The sequence below is a fragment of the Archocentrus centrarchus genome, chromosome 22, assembly GCF_007364275.1.
Source record: "Archocentrus centrarchus isolate MPI-CPG fArcCen1 chromosome 22, fArcCen1, whole genome shotgun sequence".
Taxonomy (NCBI): domain Eukaryota; kingdom Metazoa; phylum Chordata; class Actinopteri; order Cichliformes; family Cichlidae; genus Archocentrus; species Archocentrus centrarchus.
In genome coordinates this window covers 20,993,123-21,011,361 of record NC_044367.1, presented here as the reverse complement: position 1 = coordinate 21,011,361, position 18,239 = coordinate 20,993,123, and the positions used below count along the sequence as shown (strand labels likewise).

At 40.0% G+C, this 18,239-nt stretch overlaps 1 protein-coding gene across 1 annotated transcript; it reads left to right on the top strand.

The window, feature by feature from the left end:
- Positions 1 to 6,325: 6,325 nt before the first annotated feature.
- wdr32 (WD repeat domain 32) lies at positions 6,326 to 14,939 on the top strand. Its single transcript, XM_030718960.1, has 7 exons — positions 6,326 to 7,040; positions 7,788 to 7,901; positions 9,912 to 10,109; positions 10,984 to 11,186; positions 11,323 to 11,403; positions 11,497 to 11,642; positions 13,881 to 14,939. Exons 1-7 carry the CDS (start codon positions 6,574 to 6,576, stop codon positions 14,250 to 14,252), a joined length of 1,581 nt encoding a protein of 526 aa, XP_030574820.1. The 5' UTR covers positions 6,326 to 6,573; the 3' UTR covers positions 14,253 to 14,939.
- The last annotated feature ends 3,300 nt before the right edge of the window (positions 14,940 to 18,239 follow it).

Genomic DNA, 18,239 nt, shown 5'->3' with positions numbered 1-18,239 from the left:
CAGAGATGTCTGTCAGCAGTTTAGGCCTGTGCCAAAGAAATCCAGCCATTCAAAGAGACTGGGTATTATTCATTCAATACTTTGTCTTACAAGGCTGGCAAGCAAGGACAATATAGCTAAGCTTTCTTTAGGTAAGCTGGAGATGTGGTGTGAGACCTGATGATAAAAAGAGCATCATTAGAAACCTGAGGTTATGGATATAACCCTGGGTCTCTGAGTACCATGAGTGAGCCTAGGGGAAGACCTCCAGCATGACTTTATAAGAATCTCAAATACCATGACACCAACCCCGCACAGCCCATCTGCTTGTCTTAATGTGCTGTGTGGGGCTGGCGTAATGTTAAGTGCCAAGATGATTAGGGTGAATTATACATTGGGGAAACAAAACAACCTCCGGCTGAGTGGATGCCACAACACAGAATAGCTACCTCTTCAGGGCAGGACTTTGCCATTTATTTACATCTATAGATTAGTGACCAGATGAAATAAAAGTTGATGCCTCATCATTAACTTTTATGTTGAAAGGGAATGGCCATTGCTGAACAGAGGAGGGGGCCTAAGAATGCATGCTTCACCATCTTACAATGCTGTTATTACTAGGGATGGCACGATACCACTTTTTTATGTCCGATACCGATACCGATATTTTACATTTGGCTATCGCCGATACCGATACAAATCCGATCTTTTTGTATTATTATTTTTAAAAATTGTTTTTAAATGCCTGGATCAATTTTAAGTAAGTCAACAGTCTCTCACACAACAAAATCAAAATCTTTTAGTTGTCCCACATACAAGACTAAGGACCAGGGGGGCAGAGCTTTTCAGGCAGTGGCACCAAAGCTCTGGAACTGTTTACCACTCCATCTCCATTTAGCTGACTCTGTGGAGTCTTTTAAAAAACAGCTGAAAACTTTTCTGTTTAACCAGACTTTCTCTTGACTTTGTTTTTATTCTTTTTCTTTTAATATGGTAATGTTACATTTTAGCATGGTGTTTTATCTGGTTTTTTTGGGGGTGGGGGTTTTGGACATTGTGTTTTAATTATTGTACAGCACTTTGTGACTTTTTGTCTGTGTAAAGCACTATATAAATAAACTTTACTTACTTACAACTAGGGATGGCACGATACCACTTTTTTATGTCCGATACCGATATTTTACATTTGGCTATCGCCGATACCGATACAAATCCGATCTTTTTTGTATTATTATTTTTAAAAATTGTTTTTAAATGCCTGGATCAATTTTAGGTAAGTCAACAGTCTCTCACACAACAAAATCAAAATCTTTTAGTTGTCCCACATACAAGACTAAGGACCAGGGGGGCAGAGCTTTTCAGGCAGTGGCACCAAAGCTCTGGAACTGTTTACCACTCCATCTCCATTTAGCTGACTCTGTGGAGTCTTTTAAAAAACAGCTGAAAATTTTTCTGTTTAACCAGACTTTCTCTTGACTTTATTTTTATTCTTTTTCTTTTAATATGGTAATGTTACATTTTAACATGGTGTTTTATCTGGTTTTTTTTTTTTTTGGACATTGTGTTTTAATTATTGTACAGCACTTTGTGACTTTTTGTCTGTGTAAAGCACTATATAAATAAACTTTACTTACTTACAACAATCGCTCTATCACCTGAATCCTGTTGCTCCTATGTGAGAAGTTGATGCATTGGCTTATGGTATGTTGCAAATTTCATTAGGGCTGCAACTATTGATTATTTTAGCAGTTTAGCTTAGAGTCCCAAAATGTTATTGTGAACAGGCTTCTGTGAAAAATGAAAAGAGGTTGTTGAATGACAACTGGTGCTGTCAGCCTATTATGTTGAAGCGTCTCATGTGACGTCATGCTCACATTACTGGAGAGTTGTCCACCATGTTGGATGTGTGACTGGGGCTGTATTCACTTGATCCTATATTGTCACCATGATTGCCACACATCTAAAACAGTAAACAAGTTAACATCATGTGGTTAGTGGTCATGTGTCTCTCAAACCACAATAAAGAGGCCCTCCTGACATGGGCATCAATGAGCCAAGCAGGATTTTGTTTCATGAGTTATTTTCTTCTTACCCCATTTGTGGGTTGGTTGCCAGACTCTTACTCTTACTAAATGCATCTATATATATATTTTTTTTTTAAATCACAAATTTATTTTGTACAGTCAAAATATTACATTCACATACACTGTTTTGCCAAAACCAAGCAGCTAGGCATACAGACTGCTTCTGCAAACATTTGTGAGAGAATGTGTCACTCTCAGGCGCTCAGTGAATTCCATAATGGTACCATGATGGGATGCCACCTGTGCAACAAGTCCAGTCATGAAATTTCCTCACTACTAAATATTCTAATTTAATTTAATTTTTAATTTTTATTTATTTGGGACAATGCACATTAATAAAACAATCAATACTTAGTACAGATTGTAAATGAGCCAGATTATAGCATATTTGCTAATTTGCATCTGTAGTCCCTAGGCAGAAGGACAAACAACAGAAAACATCATGAATATACAATAGTAGTAAAAGACAACACATTGACAAACATTAAAACAATATACAAATGGAAAAAGAAATAAAGGAGAAAAAAGAAAAAAATAAAATAAAATAAAATAAAAATTAGTGAAAGTGCGAACATGTCTGGGAACTTTTAATGAACTGCTTAAGGTGCTTTTTAAAAGTACTGTAAGTGGAGCATTCTCTGATGTTAGTCGGTACAGTATTCCAGAAATGACCCCCTCTGACTGACAGAACCGTTTGTCCAAAGGTTGTTTTTCTACGGGGGATCTCAAGGTCTCCTCTGGAAGAGGCTCTGGTGCCAAAACCTCGGTCAGTTCTTGATTTAATGTATGTTGAAAGTGGAACTGGAGCTAGTCCATGAAGAACTTTATAGATCAAGCAGCTATTTTTAAATTTAATAAAATTTTCAAAATTGAGCATATTGTATTTTTCCAAAATATTACACTGATGATATGATAAGGGCTTTTGATCAAGGATTTTTATAGCCTTTTTAAATAATATTTCTATTGGTTTTAAGAACGTATCTCCAGTGAGTGACCAAGATGTAATGCAATAATCTATATGTGATAATATCATTGAATGTAGAAAAACCTTAGCTGAAACAATTGTCATTGATGGTCTAATTTGTTTGAAGTTATTTAAATTAAATTTAATTATGCTTGCTGTAAGTTTTATATGTTTTTTAAAAGACAGTGTGGGATCCAGTGTGACCCCAAGGTACCTGAAATCCTGCACAAGATCAAGCTCTTCGCCCCCCAGGAACACACTAGACCGCTCCAGTTTTATAGGTTTTTTTGTAAACATCATTGTAACTAACTATTCTAGAGTCAACTGTTAGTGGTATTATAACAAAGTGGAAGCAATTGGGAACAACAGCAACTCAGCCATGAAGTGGTAGGCCACAAAATGACAGAGTGGGGTCAGCGAATGCTGAGGCACATCGTGTGCAGTGGTCACCAACTTTCTGCAGTCAGTCACTACAGACTAAACTTTATGTGGCCTTCAGATTAACTCATAAATGGGTTTCCAAGGCTGAACACCTGCATCCAAGCCTTCATCATCACCAAGCACAATGCAAAGCATCAGATGCAGTGGTGTAAAGCACGCTGCCACTGGACTCTTGAGTGGTGGAGATGTGTTCTCTGGAGTGACGAATCATGCTTCTCCATCTAGCAATCCGATGGACGAGTCTGGGTATGGAAGCTGCCAGGTGAACAGTACTTGTCTGACTGCATTGTGCCAAGTGTATTTTTGGTGGAGGGGAAGATTATGGTGTGGGGTTGTCTTTCAGGAGTTGGGCTCGGCCCCTTAGTTTCAGTGAAAGAAACTGTTAATGCTTCAGCATACCAAGACATTTTGGACATTATCATGTTCCCAAATTTGTGGGAAGTTTGGGGATGGCCCTTTCATGTTCCAACATAACTGCACACCAGTACACAAAGCAAGGTCCATAAATACATGGATGAGTGAGTTTTGTGTGTAAGAACTTGACTGGCCTTCACAGAGTCCTGACCTCAACCTGATAGAACACCTTTGAGATGAATTGGAGCAGAGACTGAGAGCCAGGCCTTCACATCCAACATCAGTGTCTGACCTCACAAATGTGATTCTGGAGGAATGGTCAAAAATTCCCATAAACACACTCCTAAAACTCGTGGAAAGACTTCCCAGAAGAACTGAAGCTGTTATAGCTGGAAAGGGTGGGCTGACATCATATTAAACCCTATGGATTAAGAATGGAATGTCACTGAAGTTCATATTCAATTCAATTCAATTTTATTTACATAGCGCCAAATCACAACAAACAGTCGCCTCAAGGTGCTTTATATTGTAAGGTAAAGACCCTACAATAATTGTCTCCCTTCATATGCATGTGAAGGCAGATATGCGAATACTTTTGGCAATATAGTGTGCCTCAAACATCCGCATGTCCATTACTATCTGAGGAAACAGATTTTTAAAAATGAATCAGTACGGTAGGCAGGAGTCAGGGGTTTCATAGCAGCAGGGACCTCAGCTGAAGTGATCTATAAAATGAAATGCACTGAGGAATGGACACACCCTTGTGGAGATCCTGTGAATCTGCAGATAAAATCAAAGGGATGGGGCTACAGCATTTACAACAACAGGCATGTGTTCTATTACTCAAAAAATTATGTTCTGTTTAAATAAATGACTGAAATCTTGAAACTTAGTAATTTGGTAGCAGGATATGGGGTTGAATTTTGCTGAATTCTCAAGAGATGTTGCCTGTTTCAAGTGCAATGTAGTGTACATTTTTCAGGTACAGCCAAGAAAATCTCCAGTACTTTCTTTTTGGCCATAACAACTTTATCATACACATTTCAACTAAAGATCAATTTAATCAGTATGTTATAGTTTAATAAGCATTTTTATTAACATATGACATTGAGATAGTTTCCACAGTTGGATTACCAGCAAAACAAATACAAAGGGGCCCATTTATCTGGGGGTCACACAATCACAAAGGGGTGTCAACCTCTCATTTCTTTATATTTTGTTTCCAAAGAGCCATTTTTAAAGTGGTATTGAGTAATTGTTCACATTGGCTGCTTTTTCACTCATTTTCAATCCAGTCCCTGTACCAGACCATTTTTTAGAGAAGTTTGTTTGTTTGTTTGTTTGTTTTAAAAAACTTAACATTGAACTAACCATTCAGGTATCAATAAGGCATCTAACCAGTGTTGTGTCTACACAACACAGACAATTTAGGAATCAACTTAAAATTGTATCTTCAGGCATTTTATTACTAGTAGCCAGTCACAAAAGCACAATGTGTTCCCATTTATTTAGTTGAATCTATGAAGATGTCAAAGATACAGGTATAAAATAGTATTTTTACAAAGTGATTCCCAGATAATTATTAGCTGAAAACTTGGCATATCTCAGCACGATGTGCAGTGTGTCCTTAAATATTTTGAGGAAACTGGACAAGTGAAGAACAAAAGAAGGCTTAAAAGACATCAGATGAACAGTATCTGAAAGTCATGTCCTTTAGAAACAGGAAGAAATCCAGCAAAGACCTGGCACAGGAACTAAGAGATGCCTCTGGCCTTTCAGTTGATCCATCCACTGTTTGCTGAAGTTTCATCAGAAATGGTCTCAGTGGATGGGTGGCTGTCAAGAAGTCATTCTTTAAGAAGAGAAACAGGGAGAAAAGGCTGAGGTATGCTAAATTACACAAGAAGTGGACTGAAATCTATCTATCTATCTATGTAACTATCTATCTATCTATCTATCTATCTATCTATCTATCTATCTATCTATCTATCTATCTATCTATCTATGTAACTATCTATCTATCGATCCTTTTATACTGTATTTTTAGCACTGTCTTTATTGTTGACTTTTTTATGATGATGTCTGCTTTATTGACCATCCTGCGATGTTTCCACCTTAAATGTTTCAGCTTTGCGCGCATCCATTTAGTGAAATATTTAAATGGATTTGTATTTATTTATTTATTGCCACACAGCAAACCTATTTATTCAGCAGATGGCAGCAGCCAACCTGTTAAGAAGAGGAAACGGAACTTCGTCATTTTTATTCGCATTTGTTTTGGTGCGGGGAAAAAATCAAGTTATTTGAAAGAAACACGAATCTTCCGCCTGGACGTTTCAGCTCTGATTCCATTAAAGAAAACAGGCTCATTGGTACGTGTCGTAATTCGCTAGAAGCAAATAAAAACACAATTTAAGACTAATAAACGATGCTTTTATTGTGGTTCGTTTTAAATAAGACGCACACATAGTGTTTAAACTTGTATGCGCCTTTATTTTGAAGTTTAATCCGTCCTCTTCCGGTGGCGTTTACGCTCACTGTTTTAACGGGTGGCGTTAAGGCGCTGCCAAACCTGGCAACAAAATAAATTTTGTCTAGCGTAATCTATGCAGCTGAAATCCCCTGCTATGGCTCCTTAAAGGAGTGAAGAAAGCGGCGGATTCATGCTCATTAGGTGACCGGAATCAGCCTTCTTTTCGAGACTCTGCACCCCGAAACGCAAACGTCTGCGCGGACGCTGGAGAAGCTACAATGAGCTCGGAGCACCAGAGCGACAGCGAGGACGCCGACGATTCGCGGGACAGGCCCAACGGCGGCAGCGTCTCCGACAAAGAAGAAGACCCTGACATTGACGATTCAGATGAGGAAGATGACATCGCTCGGAGGGCTTCTCCTTCGCTGCCGGCTAGCAGCGAGCATCTACCGGTGCCTAGCGCAGGGTCTCCCGTGTTGGACGAGCGAGAGCCCCGCTGCCGACCGGCCACCGCACCACCGAAGGAGAGCGGCGGTGGTTCCGACGCTGACAGCGGTAGGGGGATTAGCCTGTTTTCCTGGTTGCAGAGTAGGACTATAAGACGAGGGGTGTTTGTGGACCCAGCAAGGGATAACTTCAGGACAATGACAAGCTTGTACCGCTCTATGAATCCGGCTGTAGAGTCTGTCAACCTGAGCACAAAGACCCATGGAGCCGTCTTCAACCTGGAGTACTCCCCGGATGGGTAAGATTTGTCTGCATTTTACGATTTGGAGTTAAGAGATTTTCCCGAGATTTTTGCATTAAAAGCTCGAATTTAAATGCCAAATTCATCCTGACCTACTTAATCTCCCATCAAGTCTCACGTGCAGGCACTGCCTATTGTTCAGTCATGACATAGTAGTGGTTTACAGACAGCCACATGATTTATTCATTGATAATTTAACAATACATTCTTGAAATTCTCTAAACAAAACCTCGAAGGTCTTGCGCAACTCCTGAGTACACCTAGGACTTAAGCCAACAGACAGCAGATGTAGGAAGCAAATCCTGCAGACAAACCAGGTCAAGCTGTGCCCAGTCTGGGTCACATTTGTTTTGTGGGGTCATGAGACTTCCTGGCCTTCCTGCATAGTGATGTGGTGTTGTGGAAAATAGTCCTCCTTTAGCATTAGTTGAAAGTAACTTTAACAGCCGTTTACCTTGTGTCTGCATTTTTTAAATTTACTTATTCTTAAGCCTGTTTTATGTCAGTTTTATTAATATTGGCATCATAGCAACTGGGTAAAGTAGAGTAGTGTTAATGCAAGTAAAATTCAGTCTACTAATTGGATTGACTATAAACTAAATGCTTAGCTGAGAAAAACATTTGTTCTTCTTTATTCTTACTCTTGGGATGCTTCCATTTACAACTGCATTACTTCTTCTTGTCCCACACGGCCAAAGAGATCAGCTCTTCTTTTTTTTTTTTCTCCTCATGTCTTCTGATTAGGTCTGTGCTGACTGTGGCCTGCGAACAAACTGAGGTCCTGCTGTTTGATCCAATCTCATCCAGACACATCAAAACCCTGACCGAGGCCCACGAGGATTGTGTCAACAACATAAGGTGCATTCCTCTAATCTTAAATCTTTGGGGAAAGATTTAACAAAGTGGGTCTGTAACACAGTAAAAGAGCAATAGACTGGTGGGTTAAGGTACTAAAATATAATAGAGAGTCTGAATTACAACATGAGTCTTTAAAATCATTTTTAAGTATGACATGCAGAGACCAATAAAAACAACTTGGATGCTTTTTATTGGGTCTCAGCACTTCCCAGTGAGGATGTGAGAGAGAGAGAGAGAGAGAGAGATGTGGGATGGAGGAGCTGAAGGTGCCAAATTAGAAATCCTGCATACAGTCATGCACACATGATATATTATCCAGTGTCATTATTTATGTGACAGAAATCAAACCAAAATAAGGAAGCAAACATTTACTGCATCCATTGGAATTTAGTAGCAGCCAGGTGTTGATAATCATTCAACGGGCAGGTAGTGCTTTTCTACTCTACTTTGAGCACTCAAGGCGCTTTATACAACATGCCTCATTCACCCATTCGCACACATTCATACAAGCACTTTTTTCTACAGTGCTTTCTATCTAACATTCACACATATTTGTACTCCTACGGTTGCATGGGAGAGCAGCTTGGGGGTCAGTATCTTGCCCAAGGATACTTTGGCATGCAGACTGGAGCAGCCAGGGTTATAAGGCCATTTCCCCCAAAAAATTGAAGTCCATCATTCTACAGTGAGAAAGATTATTCACAGGTAGAAAACATTCAAGACAATTGCTAATCTTCTCAGGACTGAATATGCCAGCACATTCACCCCAAGGTCAGACCATGCAACACTCAGAAACTTAAAAAAAAAAACCCAAGAGCTACATCTCAGACTCTACAGGCCTCGGATAGCATGTTAAATGTTAAAGTTCCTGAGAATACAATTAGAAAAAGACTGGAGTATGGCCCGTTTGGAGGGGTTCCCAGGAGAAAGCCTCTTTTCTCTGAAAAGAACATGGGCAGCACAGCTTAGGTTTGTAAAGTCGCATCTGAGGAAACCACAAGACTTCTGGAACAACGTCCTCTGGACAGACAGGGCCAAAGTGGAGATGGTTGACCATAATGCACAGCACCACGTTTGGAGGGGGGTGACCAACAACCTTGTAGTCATTGAATTGACCATAAACTCATCTGTGTACCAAAGTGTGTGAGGCCATCTGTCCAGCAGCTAAAGCTTGGCTCAAACTGGGTCACAAAACAGGACAGTGATCCCAACACAGCAGCAAATCTACAATAGAATGACTGAAAGAGAAAAGAATTGAGGTGTTGCAGTGGCCCAGTCAAAATCCAGACCTCAATCTGATTGAAATGCAGTGGTGGGACCTTTAGAGAGCTGTGTATAAACACATGCCTGTAAACCTCAATGAACTGAAGCAGCGCTGTCAAGGAGATTGGACCAAAATTCCTCCACAATGATGTGAGAGACTGATGATGTCCATCCATCCATTTTCTTCCGCTTATCCGGGGCCGGGTCACAAGAAGTCATACAGAAAATTATAACTTAAAGGTAGCTCTTCAAGCTATTGAATCATGGGGTGCACTTGGTTTTCCACACACTGCTTCTGCATATTGGCTTAGTTTCTTTTAAATAAATAATGACATGGTGTGATATGTCACGTGTTGTTCTTCAGTGGAGGTTGTATTTAAATAATTTCATAATGTGCTAAGGACCAGTTTATTTTTATTATGACCTGATACATAAAACCATAGAATTGAAAGAGGGTGTACTTTTTCTTCCATGTGACTGTAACTTCATTCAGCAGCATCAGTTACTTATAAAGATGCACCATTTGTACATCATCCCACTTGATAAGACATCTATGTAGAATAGTGCTCTTCTCACTCCTCACAGTGTAATTAAGGGATTGAATGATTTTCCATAATGATGGAGGAGCTACAGGAGGAGAGCGGCATGAGGAACTAAAAGTTAGCATTAGGAAAAGCACCCCTGGTCAAACTGCTGTCAGAATTACTGTCCACTGACATTGTTAAATCAGTGTTTCTCTCCATGTAGGTTTTTGGACAATCGTTTGTTTGCCACCTGCTCCGACGACACCACAATTGCATTATGGGATCTGCGTAAGTTGAACTCCAAGGTTTGCTCCTTACACGGCCATGCCAGCTGGGTGAAGAACATCGAGTATGACACTAACACTCGTCTCCTTGTCACATCTGGCTTTGATGGTAATGTCATCACATGGGACACTAACAGGTCAGTCAGAGTAAATATGAGAAATTCATTGCTTTTAATTGCATTAAAAAAATAAATATTAGAAACCATTTAAATGTCCATATGCTGATTGTGTCTTTGTGCTGTGTATAGTCATGGTAAAAAAAATAAAGTATACCCTCCTTACCAGAGACCTGTGCTATGAAGTGAGTTCATCGTACCCAGATGAGGTTTCTGTTATCTGGATTCACTTATCCTAATGTCGGCAATCAGGATAAATGGTCACACAATCTGGTTATCAACTCACTTAAGTTAACCCAGAGTCATGAACAAGTGATCCATATGAGCCAAAACCTCAGGCTTTCAGACTACAATAAATGCAATCTTTCAGTCAGTTTGTCCCCATCTCAGATCTATATGATTTCAATGCGGGCAGATATCCCTATTAAGATCATCTCTGGTTCACAGCTATGGCTGAGAGCACAGAAGCCCAAACCACCTGCTGGTCCAGCTTTCTGTTTACAAAAGGCCACCCATCAGAAGAAGTTCATTCAAAGGGAGGGGGACGGGAACTAAAGCAGCTGGTTTCAGACAGTAGAAGAACTGAGGGGCTGCACCGAGGCCTGGTATAGGATAAATAAGGATTATCTTAAACAATGAATCATGCAAAGCTACTTTAGTACAGTCCAAGAATAAAAATATGGAGTTGGAAATAAGAGCATTAGGTTGAGTCAAGATAGATTATGAAATAAAATTATATAATATATAAAAAAAAAATTCTTTTTGTTGATCCTTAATTCTTGTTTATGAACTTACTTCATGTACTTTGACAGTTACAGATCAGTGCAGGAAGGGTAATATAGGGCACTGTCATCTAACTGTCTGTTGAACCTTACTTACTGTTCTTTCTTTATAGGTTTACAGAGGATGGCTGCCCGCACAAAAAGTTCTTCCACACTCGCTACTTAATGAGGATGCGCCTGACACCTGACTGTTCCAAGATGCTCATTTCTACTTCCTCTGGGTACCTGCTCATCCTCCATGACCTAGACCTCACCCAGTCCCTCGAGGTGGGCAGCTACCGCATGCTGCGGGCACGACGGACTCCCCTCAGCTCAGGTCAGATCAGATTCTAGTGCAAATTAAAGGAATATTGTATTCACATTTTTTTCATCTTTATTAGCTGAAAATTTGTGCCTTTATTAGGTTAGATTGGGCAAGGAAACAACTATAAATGCCTTTTGTCATTCTCTAGACGGAGGCACATCAGCATCAAGATCAGCTGGTACTCCTCGCCAGGGAAATGACTCAAGCAAGATCCACCCTCACAGAGAAGGTCAGGAGGAATCATGATATATAAAATATAACTGATTAATTTCTGACACCTGAGGTTTGGTCTATAATGTTATGACAATCCTTATCCTTGTAGGTCTTTCTCCCAGAAACAGCCTGGAGGTGTTGACTCCAGAGATCCCTGGCGAGAGGGATAGAGGGAACTGCATCACTTCCCTGCAGCTCCATCCTAAAGGCTGGGCCACTCTCATCCGCTGCTCCAGCAACATGGACGACCAGGAGGTGAGAAACATTTATCTGCACGTGAAGCTAACATAAAGTTTGTTTATTAAAATGTGTTACACCACCAGGCTTCCTCTTCATGCTTTATAGGTCTGAGAACAAGAGAAACCAAGAGACACTGCATACTCACGTGGCAGTCACAAAGTAGCCACACCCCTAAAGCACAGGACAATGTTTATTGATATTAGGATCATAGGAGAAGTAGACTTTTTTTATGCAGTCAAACTTCTTTTTGCAAGATCGACCCCTCTTGGCTATAAGAACTAATCTTCTGAAATCTATCTGAAACTGAACTGCATTAATCTTCAAAAAAACAGAGATCCAGTCTGAGTTGACCTGAGCACAGACACACCATACCCGAATACATCTGAGGATCAGTTTTTTTACATTCTGCTCTAGAAATATAAATAAATCTCCTGTACAAGACAGAATATGATATGTAACTGAGTGGAACCAAAAAGAAGTCTAGTGTGTTTCAGTTTGTACTTGTACATACAGTTGTGGTCAGAGGTTTACATACACTCATCATGGGCATCAATGTCACGGTAATTTTGGGCTTTAAATTATTTCTTTTAATTGTTGTGAAATGAGTGTACAGCATACATCTTTAATACTTTAAAAAACAAAAGTATTGGGTGCACAACTTCAAATTTATTTTGGATTTTCTCTAATCCACAGAGGGTCAAAAGTTTGCATATATGCTCAAATATATACATACACCCCACAGTAATATTTGGTTAAATGACCCTTAACAAGTTACACCTCAACCAGATGCTTTTGGTAGCCATCAACAGGTTTCTGGCTGGTTATCTGACCACTCTTCCTGGTAGAATTGGTAGTGCTTATTTAAATTGGTTGGTTTCCAAGGATGGACTTTGCTTTTAAGCGTAGTCCACAAATTTTCTGCAGGGTCGAGGTCGGTACTTTGGGAGGAGCATAATGTTTGTTTGCTTTATCCATTCCAAAACGTCTGTTTGGGATCAGTGGCCTGTTGGAACAACCAGTTTTGTCAGAGTTTCAAACATCTAGCTTCTGATTTGAGATGAAGTAGAAGAATTTGGAGGTAGTCCTCCTCCTTTATTTTTCAGTCCACTTTGTGTAATGTACCAGTATCACTGGCAGCAAAATAGCCCCAGAGCATGATGCTACCACTGCCGTGTTTGACAGATGGTACAGTATTCTTAGGGCTGAAAGCCTCATCTTTACTCCTTTAAACATACCTTTTGTCATTCTGGCCAATTAGCTCAACCTTTGTCTTGTCTGACCATCAAACTCTTCTCCAGAAGGCATTTGGCTCGTCCATGTGGGCAGGCGCAAATTTCAGTCGAGCTGGAAGGTGTTGATTTTGGAGCAGGGGCTTTTTTTCTGGGTCAGCAGCAATGCTGGTGTTTCAGCAGTTTTCAGTTCATGGCAGGCTTGAGCCTTAGTGATTCCTGGGTTGTTTCTGAACATCCTAACCAATTGCCTCTCATCTGAGTGATAGTTTGGCTCTCCTTCCAGATCTTGGCAAAGTGGTGACTCATTTGAATAACAAAACTTAACTAAAAACTAAATAATTATGTACTTATCACCAGTTTGTACAACTTGTTTGACTGGTGATCTTGGAATCTGCATTCCCCAATTCTCCTTCTTAGATCTTCACTGGATTCCCTGAACTTTCCCATTGTTCAAGCCAGTGAGTGCTGCCAAACAAATCCTTTTTATGCTGGCAAAGAGAAACTACCAGCATAAAATATAGCCAATCATAGTCAATCATGATCGCTAATGAGAAGTTAATAGGCCTTGTCAAGTTAAAAGGTGTTGTAGCACCACTTGTGTGTGTGTGTATGTATGTTACATTTGAAACTAAATGTATACTTTTGACCCTTTGTGGATTAGCAAAAATCCAAAATAAATTCAAAATTGTGCACTCAATTACTGTTTTTTTTTTTTTTTTTAAGTCATTAAAGATGTACCCTGTACATTCATTGCACCCTAGAAAAAGAACAGTTCAAAGAAATTACCCTGACATTTATGAAATGTATGAAAACTTTGTATCATATCTGTACATATGTTACAAAGTTTAATCACATTAAATACAGCATTATACTACATGCCTGACTTGGTACTGATAAGCAAAATGTCACTAATTGTTATCGTTCCAGTGATGACACTGGTGTGATTGTATATTTAAGAATCTGTTATTAAACTAACTGCATCACCTACATATCTGCCATCTTTCTACCTTTCTTTCTTCAGTGGACGTGTGTGTATGAGTTCCAGGAGGGAGCACCTACTCGCCCGCTGGTCTCCCCCCGCTGCTCCCTCCGCCTTACCCACTACATCGAGGAGGCCAACGTGGGCCGGGGCTACATCAAGGAGCTGTGCTTCAGCCCAGATGGACGGCTCATCTGTTCCCCTTACGGCTACGGCGTCCGCCTGCTGGCCTTTGACGAGCGCTGTGGCGAGCTGGTCGACTGCCTGCCCATCCAGACCAGCTGCCTCAGGGAGATACGCTCCATCTACTCGCACAGTGACGTCGTGCTCACCACCAAGTTCTCCCCAACACACTGCCAGCTGGCCTCTGGGTGCCTCAGTGGGCGTGTTGCCCTTTACCAGCCCAAGTTTTAGTATCCGGTGCTGTTGAAGAAAGATGAGCTACAGGCCTCAGTAAAGAAGTACTGATCAAGGTTTCTGCACCGAAAGTCTAAAATATATCAAAGAGGCATTAATTTATTAATAATCACATAACAATCTATTAAAAAAATTGCATTACCCTAGTGTAAATTATACAGCTACATATTTTCTTTGATTTTAGACTTTTGTCATCATATCTTTATGGATTGTTTAGCTACTGAAAAATATGGCATCCTTCTGTATGTCATAACTATTAAAGGAAAAGTAGTTAAAAACTCTAAAAGAAAAATAACATGTAGGAATCCTAAATCAGATTCCTGGCATTTGTTGGTGGATCAGATGAGCGAGAATTTCCAAAAAGTGTGAGCGCGACATAAACGTCAATTTTTGGAGGCTCCAATTGTCTTTAAAATACTCAGTGAAATATTGTGACTTTTTTTTTCTCTCTTTGAGCTTTTTCCCAATAAACTAAGGAATGAAAAAAAACCTTAAAAGTACTTCTTAACCCAGGTCTGCAGCAGCTAAGCAGGCTGAGTTTGTTTGGATTGTAGTTGTCAGCTGATAGCCATTGACTTGGGAAAACAAAAATTAAAAAGAGGGAGAAGACCAGACTGCAGTGGTAGTTGGAAACTTTCAGCTTCTCTGTCTGAAAAGATGCAAAAAAAAAAAAAAAAAAAAAAAGGCAGCAAAACAGGAAAGATCAGTTGGAGTTTGCAAACTAGTCTCCCTGAGGACCGGAGAGACGTGGCATCAGTGAAAAACAAACTTCTTTTTCATACTAAAGATTCATTCTCTATAGCAGTAGAAAACTTTGACTTTGTTGAGACTTGGCACACCCAGATGTTGCTGTCTCAGGACAAAAACACTAAGGATGCAAACAGACATGAATCCTAAAGGGACGAATAAGGAATGGACGCTCGCGTCTGTCGTTGATTGTCTCGATTCGGCGTCCTCTGCTGCACATTGTGTCGCTCTCTGCTGCTCTGCTCATGCCTTTTCTCCACAGGTGCTGCTTCTCTGCTCATACAATCTGAACTTTAACCCCTCACTTTAAGTACTTCAGACAGTTTTGTCTCTACCCTGTTTCTGCCTTTGTGGTCGTTGAGTTTTTTTTAATTTTTTTTATTTAATTTAAAGTGGTTTTAATGGTATATTAAAATGGCACTACTTGTAGCACGATGTTTGATGCGATACTGCGGTCATTTCTCATCATCACTGACGCTGAGGCTACTTTAGGACTAGTTACATCAGCCACTTTTTATTTCCTTACATCTTTTATGTGTGTAAGCCTGTGAATGGAAACTGCTGAAATCCAGCTGCTGTCAGTATCTCATTATCTGATTTTTTTTTTTTTTTTCTTCCCCCAAACACACTCTTTGTACAAACGAAAATGTAGTAGCAGCTAAATATTTTTCCCTAAAACATGGCTGGCATTATTATACAGTACCAGTCAAAAGTTTGGATGCACTTACCCAGATTGGTACTGTATATTTTCCACATTAGAGCATGCTACTTTAGCTCCCCTGCCTGCATCTATCAACACCTACATCCATTACTTTTTACCAAAAATGGAAATTAAAAAAAAAAAAAAATCTTTTCTCATTTCCTTTTTTTTTTTTTCTTTTTTCCCTTTCCAGTGTTACTCAAGCAGGAACTATTTCCAGCAGTGGAATAATACACATGAACAGTGCACTAAAAGTATTTTAAACTACAGGAAGTTCTAGCTACAGTGTCTATGTTCAAAAAGTGAGCCTAACTAATGTGTTCTTAGTGGGTTTTTTTTTTTTTTTTTTTAAATACACAGCATTGGAACTCTGACACACATAAGATGTTTCATTCATGCTTGCTGTAGAATATTGCCAGCCTTTTTCTTTTATCAGTGGCTTGTTCACTTGTTGACTGAAAAAGCTTCTTTACTATTCTTTATTTAACATTTACAGTATGAAAGTTTTGTGTTTTTTCTACCCCTGAACCTAACTTTGTCGGTTTTTGAAGAGTGCTATTCCACACCATTGTCACATCCAGTATTTCACTTTTACTTGTGTTGGCATAAAGGTGTAAAGCAAGGCTCTTCTCCTCTTTAAGGAACGAATTGCTTTGACTGTTCTAGTAACAGCAATGCTTTTGTGTTTTGTATAGCTGCTGTAAGCACATGCCTGATTGTTACAACTGTAATGTATACTGGTTACAGTACAAACTGACTGACTGCAGAGTAGATAGGAACTTGCTGTTTGGGAAACAAAAAAAAAAGAAGACAAAAGCGTATACTACTATGCATACCAGCCTTTAAGATGAATATTCTTTCTTATTTATGCTAGACTCTGTGTTGAGCTCTTAGATGCCAAATGTTTGGGGGGGTTGGGTTTTTTTGGGTTTTTTTATATTTTTCTCTCTTCTTGGACTTGTGAGCTTAACTGAGCTAAGAGCTAACAGTAGGTAACTATGGTAGATTTGTAAAAATGTCCACTTTTGGACATTTTGGGGAACGTGTTATGCACACTTTCTGGTGGGGCGTTCAGATGAAACTACATTCATGCCTTCGGTGTTTAAGGGGGAGCTGTTGCTTTACTATTATTTTGAACATGGTGTATATGACAGTGTTTAGATGTTCTAAATTCTGACCCTGTGTTTTGTTTTGTTTTTCTCTAACCCTAAATATAAAAAAATACTGCAAATACAAGAGTGCAGTAGCACCCCCTACAGTCACAAAATATTAAAACGCTGGCTAATGAGTGCAAATAGTTGGTGTGATCACTAACTGCATGATGTTAACTTGTCGTTTTGGACACACCTGGAGACCGGTCCTTGACCGTCTGGCAACCACCAGTTGTAAGGACAAAATGTTTATTTTCAAACTGGTGGGTCAGTGGTTGTTCAAGGTTGATGCCAGTCGCTGTGACATTGATTGCTAAAGCTCCAATCATGGCTCCATTATGCTTGCCACATTGGTCACTTCACATGCAAACAGTAACATCACCACAGCTCCGTACCATTCATACCAGCACTCCCAAACAACAGGTGTCGTCACTCAGACAAAAGCCTCCACCTCAGCACTGGTATGAGAGGGGAAAGCCTTCTCTTTGCAAAGTCTACCAACATCTCCTGTATAATCTGTGAATCTCTGAGCTTCTGTACTGATCTATCATTAAAATGACAGTACAAGCCGACACGATTGTGGACTCGTGTCTTCAACCGCATCAGTTTTGTTATTCACGCGCCGTTCGCCAAAGTTTGAATGGTGAGCATAATGGCTCCATCACACAGCTTTAGAGACCACTCAGTGACACCACCACCCACCTACCCCCTGGAAACCACCAGGCACAAGGGGGAAAAAATGTGTATTTGCCAGCTGGTTGGCAAAAACCCTGTGATTACTTTGGTTGCTTGCAGATTGGCGCGGTTGTTTGCATAGAACACAGCAACTTGTCTGCAAACACTCACCAACTGCTCTGAGTGGTAGTGAAACTGTCAAAAGTGTGGCATAAACCACAAACTGAGAATGTTCACCTTCAAAGTAAATGTTGTACCGTAGACAGTACAAAAGGTGGACGTAGCTACCGTGATGTCATCTCTTGGTTTCTGACGTCTCGTTCTGATGTTTTGAAGCCTCAAGATGAACATTTCCACAGTGGTTACAAAAAAATCAGATTTATCTAGAGAGGTGGGTCTGAGTGTGAAATGGTTTGATTCCACAAATAATCCTCTATTATCTACCTATACAAATAATCAGCTGTGCAGCCACAGCCATCGCCATCTGGTGGCCTTCAGATAGAATGCAGGCTTAAGGCAATTCCGCATTGTCTTCATTTTGTGACCCAGAAGCTACGTCCCTGTTTTATACTGTCTGTGCAGCCAACACTCTTCGAAACCTTTACTCTGTTTCTGGTTTGTGTTGCACTTTTTCAGATATTACTACTGCTCAGCTTATTAGTTGGTGAGCGTTTGCAGACAAGTTGTCTTCCTTGAAAAGCACCGTCAGCC